The 17182-nt window shown below is 39.6% G+C and overlaps 2 protein-coding genes across 2 annotated transcripts; both read right to left on the reverse strand.

The window, feature by feature from the left end:
• Positions 1 to 8094: 8094 nt before the first annotated feature.
• On the reverse strand, positions 8095 to 9161 carry LOC122614184 (proteasome subunit beta type-5). Its single transcript, XM_043788706.1, has one exon. It carries the CDS (start codon positions 9079 to 9081, stop codon positions 8224 to 8226), a length of 858 nt encoding a protein of 285 aa, XP_043644641.1. The 5' UTR covers positions 9082 to 9161; the 3' UTR covers positions 8095 to 8223.
• Positions 9162 to 10768: 1607 nt separating this feature from the next.
• On the reverse strand, positions 10769 to 14206 carry LOC122613385. The gene is made up of 2 exons (XM_043787537.1): positions 14088 to 14206; positions 10769 to 14029 (listed from the first exon to the last, which is right to left on the reverse strand). Exon 2 carries the CDS (start codon positions 13955 to 13957, stop codon positions 12131 to 12133), a length of 1827 nt encoding a protein of 608 aa, XP_043643472.1. The 5' UTR covers positions 13958 to 14029; positions 14088 to 14206; the 3' UTR covers positions 10769 to 12130.
• Positions 14207 to 17182: the final 2976 nt, after the last annotated feature.

Here is a 17182-nt window from a genome sequence, read left to right on the forward strand (position 1 = left end):
TATATGAAGGCCGGCCGGGCGCAGAAATAATCGAATACTTCAAGTGGTGTATTTTTTCAGCACATAAAAGCCATGCTTCATGTGAAATTGTGTGATTAAGCTACTGGCAGGACTTCCCTTAAGCCTCCTCCTTGATCGCGTATACGCCATGTTGTGCCTTTGTAAATAACTGAGGCCTATTAAATGTCTTCGCAGGACACATTTAATTAACAGACACGAACAACTTATAATTGCCACTCACTGAACGTTGCAGTGAGGTAATTGTTTCTTTTCAAGACTGAAATACTGAAAGAATAACTGACTGAGTGACCGCCTGCCGTTGCGTGCGAATATAAATATTTTGCAGGAAGGAATATTAATTACCGCAACATGCGATTTTCCACCGCTCTCGGAGGCAACATGCCATTAAGGGTTTCTGGCTGCCCGAGAGTGCGAAAATGCATCGAACACTTTTCGAGTGGAAAATGCGCTTGTCAGTTTATGTCGGAGAATAATTAAAAAACCACTCCGACAGGGTCGTCCTTTGCATTTTTAAAAACCAATTTGAGCCTCCGTCCAGGGTCACTAATCAACAAATGCTATTTATGGCCAGCTTCCGCTTGAAGCGGATTTCCAGGTCAAGGACAAAGGAACGTGGCCAAAATGGGCTGCCAAAAAATAGAGAAACCATGCAGCGAGCACTACCAAGCAATGTTCACCACACAGACATTAGAACACAACCAATGTCAGATTGTAGAGCAAAAAATGCCTAAGCTTACGTATTAATAATAGTTTGCTTGGTCTCTGTTTGGAGGCCAGCTCGAATATTTGTATACCCGTTACTCGTAGTGTAAAAGGGCATACTAGATTCGTTGAAAAGTACCTGTTACAGTAGGAGGAATCGTTTTCGACCATATGAAGTATGAATATTCTTGATCAGGATCAATAGCCGAGTCGATCTCGCCCTGTCCGTCCGTATGAACGTCGGGCTAGAATGTTGAGATAAAGCATACAGACTTTAGAAACATAGACGCAGAGCAAGTTTATTACCCCATGTCGGTATCACCACTCTTAAAATAAATTTTTGCCACGGCCAAAAATATGGTTATCTTTTTTCTATCGATTTGATAATTTTTTTTTTTTTTCATTTAATTTTTTTTTATTTAATTTTACCTTCTAATTCTTTTATCAATTTTCCAGAGAAATGTCAAAATTCAAATTCAAATTCTTGTTCCCTTTTCTCTAGCTGAGTATCTGATAGTTGGGAAACTCGACTAAAGTGTTCTCTCTTGTTTATATATACATATGTTTTTTATTGCTGCCTGCTTTCAGGCGTCGTTTGTCGGTTGAAATTTAATCAAAGCAGCACTACTCCGTAGTGCAAACTTTGCTGTTTGCTTTAATAATTTTAATTAAAAAGAAAGCACTTTTGCAAATAAGGAGCCTGGCCAAAAGGACCACAATCAAATGCCAAGTGTCCTATTCGCGGGTCGGTGCCATGAAAGGTCCCTCTTGGTTTGAGAACATGCACTGGTGATTGCAGTAGACCCGAATCGAAATCAAAATCAAAACTAATTAAAAACCGCAACCACTCGAATGCAAACACATCGTCTCTGTCTATGACTATCCCTAAAATCCATATGTTTCTGGCGCATTTGTGCGGATTTCTAACCCCGTAGCTAATGAAGCGTTCGTGTTGATTATAAAAAGCCAACCTTGTTTGCCATGCACAAAAGTAGAAAACGCACAGAGTTTTATCCAAATGCAAGTGTTTAATTAAAAGGCCTGCTAATTAGCATGTGGTCAGATTTTCCGTCCATAAAGTGGGCTTAATGCTAAAATCGCTATCAAACAAATGATTGGCCTAGATTTAGAAATACAAAAAACATAAAATAACCGGGGAGTCCCTTACTGAAATCACATACATGGAGTTAATATCTAATACAAGATTTTTAAATATTATATATATATTAGATTCTGTATCTGACTACGCCTCACCAAAGCCCATATTCCATTTGAACATTTTCAGGGCGGATTTGTTGCAGGAGAGACAACCAGCTTACAAAAATTTTTAAAATAGTAATTTATAATTACGTTATTCTTTTTAAACTGATAAGATCAGACGTTTTGTTCCTTTGTGCGATTTCAGATGACATATATAGAAAAAATAAGCTTTTGCATAAGTTTGGCCGACATTCGCCGCCAAAAATTCAATAAACATATTCTGCGGTAATACCAACCCAAATCGACGGGTTGCCATCGGGCCCATTTCAATGCCAATTTCCCTTTCATGCACAACTTGGCAGAGCTTATTGCTTTTCACTCTTCATTGCGCATAAATTTAGCATGTACATGTGCGCAAGAGGCCAGGGACCTTTGCCGGCTCCCCAGTTTTTTGGACTCAGTTTGCTTTATTCTATTTTATGAGATTTTTTCTACCCTCATTAGAGCTACGCCAACTTCAGCCCCAAATGCAGGTAATCTGCATACAAAGCGCCAGCTCAGCTGCATTGCACACTTTCTGGCGGCGAACACGTTGCACACAAGGAGATATTGTTATAATAGAGACAGAAAAAATAGCAGGAAAAGCGGAAAATGTTAAGGGGAAAGCATAACAGCGTTTAAGGCAAACTAAATGAGACCCACGTAGCGGTAGTGAGCATGAAATTATGCATATGTGTGCCGCGCTTTTCCAACCGCTTTTCCCACCGCTTTTCCACTTTTCCCGCTGCGGTAGGTAAAGGTAAAGCATTGCAAACGGAAATAATTCAAGTGCAATGCAAATCATGGCCCACCACGCTCAGGTAATTGTGTGCTTACCCAATGACGAGCGGCAGCAGGAAGTCCTGGCAATGCCAATGCCAGGAGCAGAGCAATCCTGGCGGAAAACGGAAGACGGGCAAACTGACAGACGGACAAAAACACATTTCTGGGCTCCAAACCAGTAGTGTGCCAACGAATTTCCAGGCCTCTGATATGCGAAAAGGAAAAATTTAAAAGGCGACGATCGCAAAAGAACAAAATGCAATTAAACATTTATATTTTACAAGACCAAACAAAACATATTGAAATATATGTAACAAATAACACGAACAACATGCTATGAGCCAATGAAATATAAGCTAATTTAAGCTTTAAAGTAGTCTTACTTTGAATGGGCACTTAGGGAAACCATTTTTTTTAGTTTGAATAGCATTGCAATCATCAATCGAGCTGCCTGTGTTGGCATAACTTGGCATAATAAATCGACAAAAATCCGAATGCATCGCTCAAATATTGGAGCGTTTATATATGCGATCCGAATTCCCCGACTTCCGCAGACCAACCTTATCTGAACGCTGCAGTTGGAGGCGAGCAAACTTTGTTCCATTTAATTCAATTCAATCCTTGAGAGTTCAACGAATGCGAGGGAAGAAAACGGAAACGGCGAAGGAGCGAGCATTTATTTGGAAAATAAATAAATAGACAGGCTAAGGGGATGGGGATGGGGATGGGGAGGGGGGAGCCAAGAGATAGTGAAGTATAAACAAACCGACAGCCGGACAAACAAACTTTTCCGAGAGCATAAAAATGGTGTAAAAAGTACTGCGCCAAGGAAAATCGAAAATGCGCCACATTTGCCCAGCCAGAACATCTATCAAATTTTGCGTTTATTTTCACCCATTCAGGGAAATCAAATGAAATGTGTGAACCAAACCAGATAAAACTACTGGAGAAATACACATACGTTTTTAAAATGTAGTTGAAATCCTATTTCCATGTCCAGGGATGCACATCCTTTGGCTCCGTGGCAGGTCCTTTTCTTAAGTGGATTCCAATGGCAGCTTTTTGGCTTTCGGTGATTTGCAAAGAGGTCTCTGAATAATCGTCCAACTGACGTTTGAAATGGAAACCAGTCCGGAGAAGAAAAAAGCCATAGGTGAGTGAGGAAAGCCCCAGCAGACCAAAGAGTATCATTGGCAGAAGTTTTCATTTTATTTCATTTAATTTCCTTTCAGTGCTCATCATTTACAATAATGTCGACGTAAAATTAACATAAATTTGCGATTTTCCAGTAGCTTAGGCGAGTTTTTCACATCAACAATCAGAGCATCGCCATAGAGTCAGGAAAACAAATAAAAAGACAAAAGAAAAGCTGCAAAGTAGGAGGAATAAAAAAGCGCGAAATATGCTAAAGTTGACAGCTTAGGGCCTTTTCGAGTCTTGGCGGCGTCAGAAGAATGGTAACAACCTCAAGCTGTCAGGACTTATGTTCTTAAGGTAAAGTGACCTGGCTAGAATTGAATCTGTAGTCGACGCCTGTAGTGCAACGCCTTTAATGAGGAAAGCTGTTGATTTGAATCCTTGGGCGGGCAACAATTGAAATTCAATTTATCAGCGCCTTAGAGCAGAAAACAATTTCGATTGAAGATTATTCAGACAGCTAAGTGACAAGTTGGTTTACGTTTAAGCATGTGGAAAATGCAGAACTCAAGCTCAATGCTCATATCAAAATTGTTTGCAGTGGCCCAACTTTAAGTGCTTAACGGCAAGCTCAATAAATTTCCCAACTTACACCGAAATAAGTTTGGCCAAGAGCTCGAAAAGTTTCCTGTTTTTTTATCCCCTCTCGAAAGCGAAAATAATTTTGAGTGTGCTAGAAACAGAATTACCAAATTTGCCTCTCCGGCAAACAAACGAAAAACGTGAGGATCTGGAAATCACTCTTTACACTCTACACAGTTCGCAGTTATATGTAACTACATTGTAACGACTGCCCTGGGAATCCCCTACGTACCATAATCTTCATGTCTGTTTGCAACTGTTTGCGCTGACAGCTCGGGTTGGTTTTCCGGGCTGTCTTTTTGTGGGTGGGCTCCTTCTCGGGATTGCGTTAGGATGCGAGGCACTCCCCTTTGTTCGCTTGCAGCGTGAAAATTGCACAAGATTGCATGTGCTCCTGCTCCGAAAATATTTATATTTATAATATTTTTTGCAGCTGTCATTGGGCCGTGTATCTGCTGTGTGTTGGGGTCTGGTTTTTTATTCGTGTTTTTGGGCTAACACAAATTACGGTTGGCGGAGTGTTGCTGAGTGGCGGCATCGCCTGCGGTTGGCAGGGGCTAATAAATCAGGAAATATAAAATTCTATGTGTTCCATATCAAACCCAAAGTAGGCCAGTGCGGGAGAAACTTAATTGGAGTTTCCAGGCGACTTGATAACTGGTGTTGAGTCGTAGTTACTTTAAAATATGTGCTTTCTTTGCTTACTCAAGCTCTAAGATATTCTTTCAGCTCTGTTTTTACCTATAAAAATGCTTCCGAATTACATGCTCCTGCTCAAAGGACCTTCGTAACCATCAAAAAACACAGCTTTCAATTTACGAATAACCGTTCAATCATCGCGGCTAATCAAGTGTTTCAAACAGGGAGCGAGCGCCAAATGGAAATTGTTGCCTCCGGTGGCAGCTTTGGGTCCAGCTTCCCCATGCAGAAGGCCCCATAAATCACTTGCAAATTACCAGGGAATCGGGAGATCGGGGAATCCCAGGAAGGAGGAGGCGTTGGCCAAGAGAATCCATCCAGGCCACAGCCATTTCTCAGTGCCTATAATAAGCAAGTGAATGCGAATGTGGCTATGAATGTGACTGTGAATGCACAATTATGGCCGCTTCGTTGGTCGTAAAACAAGAAGGGATCCGCTGCCCTTTGACCCGCCCCCTAGCCATTCCTGAATCCATCCTCCTTCACCCAGTTTTCCCCTACCCCTACCCTTCACCCCGCTGCCGACTTTGTCATGGTTGCCTATGCCTCCAGTTGCACAGGCAAAGTCAGCGGCAGCGACATCAATAAAATAAACACTGACAGCGGGTGGCAGTGGGTGGGAGTGGGCGGTGGGTCGGAAACAGTGGGTGGTGCTTTCAGCAAGGCCGAGCAGGCTGGGCCAACACAATTGACAACGCGACATTTGGCCAATGCTTGCTGTTTGCTATCCACGATGTTGTCCTCCCTGTCGTCGTCTCCACTTTGACTTTTATCTATTGACATAATACTTTTTTATGCTCCTGCAGCTGGAGGCGCTGGTTTTTTTGGAGGCGTGTCAAGTATTGGTGGCGGCGACTCACTGAAATAAGATTTTACATTTAAACTCAGACAATATTATATATAATACACCAAACGTAATCATAATTCCTTTCAGGCATGAAATTAACATAACCTTATACCTTTAAACAATTAAGGATACAAAAATAATTTGAAAATATTTTCATCTCATATCATCACTTAAATAAGCCCCCGATTCTGTCCAGTGCAGCGCTTTGGTTTTCGCACTTCAGTCACCAAGTCACTCAACGAGTCCTTTAATCCAATGGCTTAGTGTCGACGGCTTGCTTAGATTTAAGAGTCACATTTGCAGCATAGTAAAAGTGAAGATCCAATGTCATTAGGCTTAGAAAAGGAGATGGAAAACAGATTAAAGAGGCTGAGAGATGAATTTCAAAGTGAGTTTCAATCCTATTTCCCCACATTTATATGCAAAAAGAAGGGAACTGCACAAAAAATACAGTGCTGCAAATTTCTATTGTTCCATCTTTTTTAAACCTGGTTCTTTGTACCTGGGCTCGTTTTGATTGCACTCCATAGAAATAACGAGGTGCCCACGTGCTCCCATTCTGGGGATCCTCCGAACCATTCTTTCGAATAGCTGCGCTTTTTATAACCCACACATCCGGAATCCACCGAGTGGTGGAGATATCTCAGGCCATGTCCGTTTATGCAAGTGCTAAATAAAGTATCCGGCGGCCATTGTAGTTTATGCCCAGTTCAACCGAGCCGCTGACATTTATTGCTTGTTTCAAAATGGGTTAGGAAGTTGGGAAGGGAGCGACAGGACCGAATGACAACATTTATTACGGCCCGGGCACATAAAACACGACCAGCGGAGTTTATAGTTCAGCCGGTATCCGCCTTTCAGTCCAGAGGATAATGATAAACGCTCTTTTTAGGTAAGATACTAATTAGGGTACCAAATGTGCATCATCACACTCAGAAAAGTAGTTCTCCTGCTTTCATCTAGAAAAATGTAGAAATAACTTAATAACCATTAAGTGGTAAAGGGTATGTGACAAAGGTAAGTTCTATTTCAAAATCACCTCTAAAGTTAGAATGGTTTCCTTAAACTCTATTTTTCAAAAGTTAAATGACAGCTTTCTGTGTTCAGTAAAAGTTATTGATGCTTTTCTTGGTAATTATAATTTATAAACTCCTCAAGCTTGCATTGTTATATTTTATTCTTGTGGCAGAAAAATCTCTTGGCTGAAACTTTATTTTTCAATTTGATGTGTAGCATTTAAATTGGTTTTATTTAGTTATGTATTTTTATGCAGAGAACTTTTGCAAATAAACCATTTTATCGCACCGATGGGATTTGTAATCCACACAAGCGTTATAAGTGCTCCCTCCACAGATCTGCGTCCCAATCCCAAAACCTGGAAAATATCTTGAAAGAAAATCGAAAGAGAGGGAAAAGAAATAAAGAGTTTCAGGGACTTTTGGTCCTATCCTCGCAGCATTTCAAATTAAAAGCACTCGCCGCGTTTTATTGCTGTGCCTGCATTTTTCCGTACTTTTCCTGCTGCCGGTTTCTCGTGTTGGACATTCAAATTTGTATGTCCATTTGGCCTTATTTCACACTTTCTTGTTTATTATTGCTGCTGTTGGCCGGGTCGAGAAGCATGAAGCGGGAAAAATTTAAGTATTCGAACCTTTTTTCTCTCCACGCCTTCTATGCCCAAATAATGCTGTTGCCATTGATTTATTCAGGGACTTTTGTTAACTCTTTTTGGTATCTGCTCCTGTCCTTTATGCGACTTAAACGCCAACTTAATTGTTGTGCCAATGCCCAGAAAGGAGGCAATTTACTTATTTTATGTTCTCCTTATTGGGGGCGAGACCCAACCTTGCGTATCAGAAATAAAAAAGTGGAAAAGAATCCGAGCACTTAATTTAGCGCCAAATGATTAGCGACTAGCATTTTAATGGTCGTAGGGGTTGAAATTTTTCAAGCGCGTTAAAATTGGATGAACATTTAACAGAACAGTAAACAGAAGGCGCACTAATTAAAAGCGTGTAGGCAAATTAGAAAATAAATAAGTCAGCAACATTTATTGGATGGTCTTAATTTAGTAAAATGCAGAAGGGTTTGTTCTAAACGTGATGTTTTCGTTTCGGTCAACCAACCATTCATTAGGTTATGATGCGCATTGCTTAAATATTGCAATTATCAGAAGCTTGTTGATTCTTTCCACCTCCTGAGTAATTCTCATGCAGTTCCTGGCAGTCTTTATTGGCCACATTCCTCCAGTTGTCTTGATCTATGTGATACAGTCTCACCAAGCCTCCGGAAAATATATCTCTCATGGTGGCATGATACACTGCGCGGAAGGCCAGGTCGTAGGCCTCGTTATCACTGAGATCCAAGCGGTAGTCAGTGTCCAGAATTCCCAGGGCATTGGAGGCTCCACTGCCCACGGCGAAAACTTTCCCATGGAGCCGCAGGCCGTCGGAGTCCACGTACACCAAGCTGGATCCCTCGGGCGACCAACCTGCCAACATCATTCCCATGCAGAGACCCATTCCCTTGTACTCCGCAGCCACGTTGCAGATGAATCTGGCAGCAGACCGCACTGGTAGTCGCTCCTTATAGCGGAGCTCGTGCAGTCGGCACTCCCTGGTCAAAGCTCGATCCCAGTAGGTGCAGTCCGCGGCACCACCTGCCATAGTACCCAGCATATACTGGTTCACCTGCACCACTTTCTGCAAGCTTTGGGATCCAATAAACTTGCCCGACGTGGTTCTGGAATCCACACACAGGATAATGCCACCCTGGTAAACAAAACCCACCGTGGTGGTTCCGTGGTCGCAATCCATTTGCACTTCACTAACGGCACTCAGTTTACTCACACTTTCCCGAGGATTTTCAAAGGGCGGAGCCATTATGGCGAGGGGATTATCCATGTTACTCGATGCGAGTCTGATTTCTTCAATTGTTTGCCTTGAGGTGCGGGATCCAAAGCTCCTCATGAATGGCACCTTATCCATCCCACAAATGCTTTCTAAGGCCATAGTTAGAGCCAAAAATGAATATATTTAAAGATTAAATGCAGTGGCTTAAACCTTAGGTATAAACAATATTATGTTGAATTCTTTTATTTCTGACTAATCTTTCCTGGCATACATGAAATAAGTTCTTATTTGAGACAGAAGGCCTAAAAAAATATCTATACTTGCAGTCGTAAGCAAGAATCTAAACAAACCCAAGTAGAACCATTAGCAATAGCAGAAGTTCTCTAAGAAAATCATAATCCCCCAAAAAAATGCAAGATTAAGCGATAAATATTTTGGCATTTATAAAAATATGCCAAATATACAGCAACATATTTACGCCACCACCTAAACGGAACTCAATAAAAAGCAAGCCAACAATTTTGTATTTACAATATCCTCGTGATAAATTCATGCTGCTGGATTGTATTTTTTTCGGTCGGTCTTGGCAGCATTTACCATGTGCAGATTAAAAATATGTTAGCCATGGGTTTTATGAGTTTTCCGCATTTTATGAGGTTCCCAGGATATGCCCAAGAAATGGAAGCCGAAAATTGAATATTAAATAACCTCAAGCAATAAACAGAATTACACGGCGTGTGAATGTTGTGTAGTTGGATGTGTGAATTGTTTATGATATTAATATCCGTTTGTTTGTGCAATCATTTAAAAAGGATTACACGATTAGCATTGGACGGCGGACATTTATAAACGGTTGAGGCGATGCGGAAATTGTCATTTATATTAATTTTCCTGGCTAATACATATGTTAAGTAGCTGCCAAGGTGGATTAAATGATGGCCAGCGTTGAAGAGGAAACGCCACCAAATGTAAGAAAATATCACGGAGAAATTTATGAATTAAATTTAAAACTTATAAATGTACACCCTCTAATAAGCAAATAATATTTTAAATATGTGGACTTAAGATATGGTCGATTTCTATAACCTTGCTTATAGATATTAGTCAGACGTTTGCCTTTTCCCAGTTTTGTAGCTATTAGCATACAACTTTTTCTAAATTTTTCTTCTATTGCAGGTAGTATGTATATGATCGGAACGGGCTGATTCTGACCATTTCATTAATCGACAAATAAATTAATGAAAAAGGTTTTTCGTTAATCGTAAAGTAATAAGGTAAACTAGATTCGTTGACAAGTATGTAACATGTAGAATGAATCGTTTTCGACCATATAAAAAGTAAATATGTGGCCAAGAGTTCCATTTAATGACAAATACTCCTGCGACGACGTTATTATTATACATAAATGTTTATTTTATTATTAATATTTAGCAAAACAAGTGTGGGTGGTTTTAAACTTTTACGAGTTTACAAAAGGGTGTTCATTCCATGTGTTACACTTGAAATCTCGGCAACGACTGCACTCGTTAATTACATCGATCTCTATTCTCTCACGTTCTTAAAAGGCTTTTTTCACTAGACGAGTCGATCTGGACGTCTGTCTGTCCGTATGAAAATCGAGATCTCCGAAACTGTAAAATCTAGGAACTTGAACTGATGTTTATTGACGTTGCCACCTTTCGTATTATTTTCAGTTTTATTATTTTTATTTTAGTATTAGTCTTGCCAATTTCTATCGGAATACCAAAAACATTTTGTCCACGTCTTTTCTAACGCCCACACACCGCTCAAAACTGTCACACCCACACTTTGCAATTGTTTTCAATTTATTTTCGATTTATTATTTTTCTGTCCCATTTCTTCGATTTGCAAAAATATCCCACTAGCTAAGTACGGGTATCTGATAGTCGAGAAACTTTACTGTAGCCTCTCTTTAATTATAGTCTTCACCAGTTTTTGTAAATCTTAATTTAAGGATATAAAATTCCTTATAAAATTATATTTGCTCTGTATGCGCGCAGATGGAAACACTGAACTCCTGAGAGCTTGAAAGTCCAAAAGTCATCCATTAGCCAAATTGTTGGGGTAATCAATTTTAATGTTCGACCTGACCGTAGGACCACAAAATGTTCAACAATTGAAATGTGTGCGGCCTGTCAAAGGTTAAAGCCGTTTTGTTGTATTGCCAAATTTGCTCTTGACCAACGGCGAAGGCGACAAAAGTGGGCGGACCCCGATGAGGACCACATTGTCAATCAGGAATTCCTTAAACACAGCAATGCTCCGCACCGTTTAGCCTCTTCCTCAACGATTCTCTGGGTTATTTGCCAAAGTCGCAATGGCAAACACTTGGTCTAGTCCTCCGCACTGGGTTTGTATTTGGGTTTGGGCCAGGTGGCAAACCTCGTCCAGGCCGGCTGCTGTGTCGAAATTTATGTATTGCAGTTGACTTATTGGGGTCACTACAGCCCACTTTGGAGCCCGACCCCAACGCACTGTGCTGTTGATTCGCTTTGATTTGGCCAGAAAGCCCCTGAGCTGGCCTACTGTGTGCGTCGATGCTGCGTTTTGTATTCGGGCTTGGCCTGCTCCGGGGGAAGACCCTATTTAATGAGAGCTAATTATGTTTAATTATTCATTTGGGTGGGTGACATTTCTGATTTGGATAGGAGAAGCTCTTCTTTCCCAGCTTCTGGCACGTGGAGAAATACTCATTTTCGGGCTGGATAAGAAGTACGAATAAACTAAATCAATTAGGTACAACACTCGGAAAATAAAGTTCATATAATCATATTTCGGTAACAGCATTTTATTAATAATTTTGTTGTTGTGTCGCATATATCGGATATTTGGGCGTCTTTATAAAAGATAACGGTGCAATGTAATTTTAATAATAACTGAAAGACAATAATTAATTTGTGCATAAGTTCGGCGAGAAATAAGATTCATTTCATCCAGAAGAAAAATGCGTGCTTTTTAGGACAGAACCAGTTAGATTATTGTAATACAAGTCTTCGGATTTTAAAACTGTAGTTCATAAATTGAAGAACAATGTGTTCTATTGGCAAGCAATCTTGCTGTCAAGCAGCTAGTGTCAAAATTTAAACATTTTTTGGATTGTACAAAATTATAAAATTGTAAAAAGAATTCATGTTCACATATTGATTCCACTTCATAATATCTTACACAGAAAAGGTTTTATTTTTTGTTATTTTGGATCAAAAGCATCATCAGGATTTTTACTATCATTGCACACTTGGATTGTAATCACCGTGAAAGACTTTTCCGATCTATTTTCCATTTTTTCCGTGCCAGACTCCATTTCTATATTAATCTTATTATTTCTTAGGATATGATTTGAGTTGCTTTCTGCACAGATTTCCTCATTCACGGTGTTTTCAAGTTTACGGTCTCGTAAAAGGTCAGGAAGCTTATATAAGGACGTATTATCATCCAGCTTTTGCAAAAATTTAAATTTATTTGAACGACTTTCAGTCGGATCAATATTATTGGCACCACCATTAGTTGCACTCTCTGCTTCTGTAGAGTCAAACGAGCATGATCTTAAAATGTTTCTTATCTCCTCTATGAACTGGTCCAAGTCAGAAGTTAGTTTTGAAATATTATTAAAAGGAGGACGGGAAACCGCGTCATTTTTACATTTCGAATTGCACATCCCTCCAGAGGATTCATTATATTTCATCATTATGTCTGGTGCCGATTCCTTTTGGCCTTCACGCGTCGATCGATCTAGACTTGCCTTGAAATCACACTTGAATGACTTGGTGCAATTTAAGTCCTTTCGAATACGGAATTGACTTTGCGTTCTATTAGAATTTTGCATTGAGTTGACTCTATTGGCGCCGGACTCATTTTCCTTTCTCCCCAAATCAATTTTAGATATGGAGATTTCATGGTCAGGATTAATAACAAAATTTATATGAAGAGAGTAATTCTCACTAGGGTTAATCTTATCGCTAACACTTACATCAGATCCAATTTTATTTGTAACGCTTTCGTTCGAGATAATTTGAACTGAAAAGTTGTCACCCAGATGAGTGTCACTTAATTCGCAAAGGCTTGCTTGATTTTTAGCTAACTTATTTTCAATGCCACCGTTTCTTTTTGAATCATATTCAATCAATTTGATTTTAATCTTTCTAATATCCATCAAATCGACTAGAACCGGTTCTGATTTGTGTGTATCTACAGTAGGCAACAGTTTCTGGATTAATTCCATATCCTTGGAATAATGTTTTGTTTGCGAGGTTTTTTTCGAAATATATTTAGTAGGAGCGATCTTTGTCACACTACTTTGATTGTTGGTTGAGTGTTTAGCCGTCTCAGCTGTTATGTTCTCTTCTCCAAACCTTTCCAGGAGCTCGTCGATTTCTTTTTTAATACCATCAACTATTGAATCTGTCAACATTTCAGAGTGAATGCTCGTAAGTTTATTTAGCCTAACAAGAACTTCATCTGTCAAATTATTTATCAAAGCGCTTTTCTCTTCTGCTTTTTGCATAAATGCCTCAAACTCCGACTGCCTATGATTCATGAGTGCAGTAAGACCTTCAGTTTTCTTTACCAAATTACCATTCCCTTCGGTCTGTTCCTCTGTACTTATTGCGTTTTGAGGTTGCGCTTTCTCCCTATTCATTAAATATTTTTCCGTCGAGTGGAGTTTTTCTTGTTGAGTACTCACATAATTCCGATCAAGGTCGATTTTCGTTAATGATTCATTTAGATCTGCAATGATATTTTGAATCCACTCCAAGCAGTTGGGCAAAGTGAAGGCCCTCAGGTAGTAGCCGTCATTTATTTGTATGCACTTTGATTGGTTGGGCGTGAACGTGATAGTCACAAAAATTTCATTTTCGTTATTTTTAACATCAAACGTAGTCTCGGCACTGTTGGCTTTCACCGTATCTCGTACTTTTTCTAGAACGTTCTTCCAGTTATCATAGTCACTTTTCATAGTTTCTATTTCGCTGTAGAGCTTCGAGCAGTCAAATCTGTCGTCTACCTTTAAATTCATGTCTCGCACGGTTTTGTTTGCAGTGGTAGGACTGGTCTCCGTTTTCGAGTTCAAGGTTAGATTAATTTTGTTCTGGTAGTAAAATACCTTATATTACTTATTGATGGGCTACTATTATAGTATTACTCACGGAGTATATTTTTTATTTTTTTTTATCAGCAAATATATTTGTTTTGATATCGAACTAAACTTGTCGGATTACAAATCTTAACTGAGCACTTTAACTTCCTTGTTTTGCATAGAACTCAAATGCTTCTCGATTCGGCTTTTTTCTTCACGTTTTTTATATCTTGGAAAAGGTGGCTCAGACTAACAATATTTATCTACAACGTAGCTAATACATTTCGTACGAAATTGAACATCTTCACCACAGTATCCGAAACTTGAGAATTTGCCCACCTTAAAGGACGAGGTGTATTCCACAGAAACGCTCCAAAGTATGCAGCCACAATTCATCGCCAGAACAAGGCTTTTAATCAAGCCAAGGACTCAGCCACGCTTACAGGCGAGTTTGTATGTAGCACATGAATGTTTACATCTTCCTGCACATATGTACATACATACATATATGCGCTCCTCGGAGACAGAGGCAACATAATCACATGCGTAGCTGCCATTTCCGCTGCATATTTACAGGCGCAGTCTCCTTGGGCCGCCCGATGATATATAACTGCGATTCGCAGGCTGTAAATTTTGACTTTCAATGCGAGCTGGGAATTTGACATTTACTAATTGCCGGATTATGCGGCTGAAGAGCCCTTGAAGATGCACGGACTCGAAATGCATGCCTCAATCGAAAAACTCTCATTTGTGTATGTACTGAATAGCAAACATCTCGCAAATGAAACGGGTTAAGCTGCTCTTCACTTTCCTGCCGAAGGTTGTGGAACCAGGAAACTCGACTTAGTTCTATTTCCGCTTCAGCGGAGGAAGCTCCAGCATCTGTCATCGGCATATCGACGCCATTAATTAATCAACGTTATGCATGTCAATCGAGGAGTGTGGCAGCCATCTCTCTCTAATGCTCGCTGGCATTTTCCTTCTTTCCTCTTTTTTCTTCCGACCGAATATCACTTTCGCAAATTGAAGTTGCCTTTCCTGTTTCTCGATTTCTGTTGTTGCATGTGTGGCATGCTGCATGGCAAGTCATGCATATTCATTGTTTACAGACGCACAAGCTCCCACAAACATAAACAATCGCTTTGCAATTTTACCTGATTTCTTCTCCAAAACATCCAACTCAACCCCAATTAGTTTCCACTTCTCTTCCTGGCTTATTTGCCATTGCATTTGGCATGGTTTGGAGGCGTGGTACTTGCAAATCAGTCCAGTTTGTGCAATTAACCAAATGATTGGTTACTCGGAAATCAGAATGTTTAAATAGATTGATTCCATGTTATGGCAAGTATTTTGTGATTGATATTATGAGTCTTGGCAAAACACAAAATGGTAAGAAATTCAACAAAACAAATAATTTACCGTATAATTCTCCACAAGTATTTTAAAGCTAACGCCTCTTTATTGGCCATTTTAAGAAATTTGCCTACCAACACCAGATACACGTCTTTTGCTTTCAATTTATATTTATTTATTGGGTTGGACATCCATAAATTCGATGTTGTAGGGCCCATAACAATCATAATCTTCGATATAATTTCCACTTTATGGCTGCCCAGCTGCTAGGCGATAAAAATTTACACATTGATATGCTTTTATGGTAGCAAACAATAAAATAAGGGAAGTAAACAAATAAACAATGTATGGAACATCAGAGGGCAATTTCAATGCAAAGAGCCTTAAGACACACAATCACATGCTACGCATTCTTCCCATTTTCCCACTCGTTAGAATGCAAAAGCCTTCAATGTGTTGACAGTTTATAGACAAAAGGTTGGTCGGAAGAGCTGGCTGGAATAACTTGTAATTTGACAAAATCCATAAACCATAAATTCCTGGCCAAACCAGCACTGAAATTGCCACATCCCCAAAGGAAATTCCTCCATTGTCTTTGTCGGTAGATTTGTGCAAAGAACCCAAAAGAAAACTGACTCGTAATCGCAGGCAATAAAAAAACAGAAACACATAAAATATTATCGAGTACAGTAGAGCGAGTAGTTGGCTTCCCTGGGAGCCGCATAAAAATCCCCCAAGACCATAAATCGCCATCAGCCAGAAACCATCACGACTATTAGGTTAAATCAACCCAAAGACACGAGCCGAAATCAGCATTAGATGAATTTAGTGCCTACTTCTGGGTATTTATCATGCAATAGTCGGTTCCATTCTATGAAATGCCCAATTAAAGGGCTCGTTCTGGGATTTCCTTATAGTAGCTTAAGCTCAAACGAGCTGCAGATCATAAATTCGGAATGCTCCTAACCGCTTTGCATTTCTAAAGTTTGTATTTTATTTTGAAGGAATTTTTCAATCGAACTGATATAATGTTATTTCAATTTTAAAGTTCTTTGGTTAATTATGAAAATAAATGTTAATTAGCTATCAAAGCACCTGTTTTCGAAAAACGAAAGTGTAAATGAAATGGAAATTACTGAAGTCGGTCACAGCTATTAAAGTGTTGACAATTGTATCAGTATGAGTTTTTTCCACCAAAAGGTGTTTTTTTTAAGCAGCAAAAAAGGGTTCTCTTGCCCTTTTCCCTTGAAACTTAGTTTGCGTCCAAAGAAAAGCAGTTGGAAAAGGGAAGGAAATGGATGAAAGGAAGAAACTGGCAAACATTTCGGCACTTTCTGCTTCAAACACATGCAGACAGCTTAAGCGCTTGATGCTTGGCTTTTCCTCAGAACCACCCTTTATCCAGAGAGGCACCCGGACCACCCAGACTGCATCGGTTATTAAATTTGCGTGGAACATCCCTTCGGTAGTGAGCAGGTTGAGCCTTCGCCTGGGATGTGCGGTAGCCAAGCTCATAGTTTACGGAGTTAGTTGGCCTAACTAAGTTTTGCACCAATTTCAAAAGTTTAGGCCCAACTTGGATCCCTCAGCTCACCGAAAATGCGATTAGAATCTATAGAACTTCGGCCCAAGTAGAAATAAGAATTGAGAAAATAAATGGCCTACAATTGAATGTTTAATAAATTGATTTTCAACCCACATAAGATTAATAAAAATTATGCAATTTATAAAAATGCTTGTTTTAATATAATCACATATAGTGGGCTTAAGTTGAAGTGCTTAAATAAATGCAAGGCTAGGAAAACTATGTAG

This window comes from Drosophila teissieri, chromosome 2R, assembly GCF_016746235.2.
Source record: "Drosophila teissieri strain GT53w chromosome 2R, Prin_Dtei_1.1, whole genome shotgun sequence".
Lineage (NCBI taxonomy): Eukaryota > Metazoa > Arthropoda > Insecta > Diptera > Drosophilidae > Drosophila > Drosophila teissieri.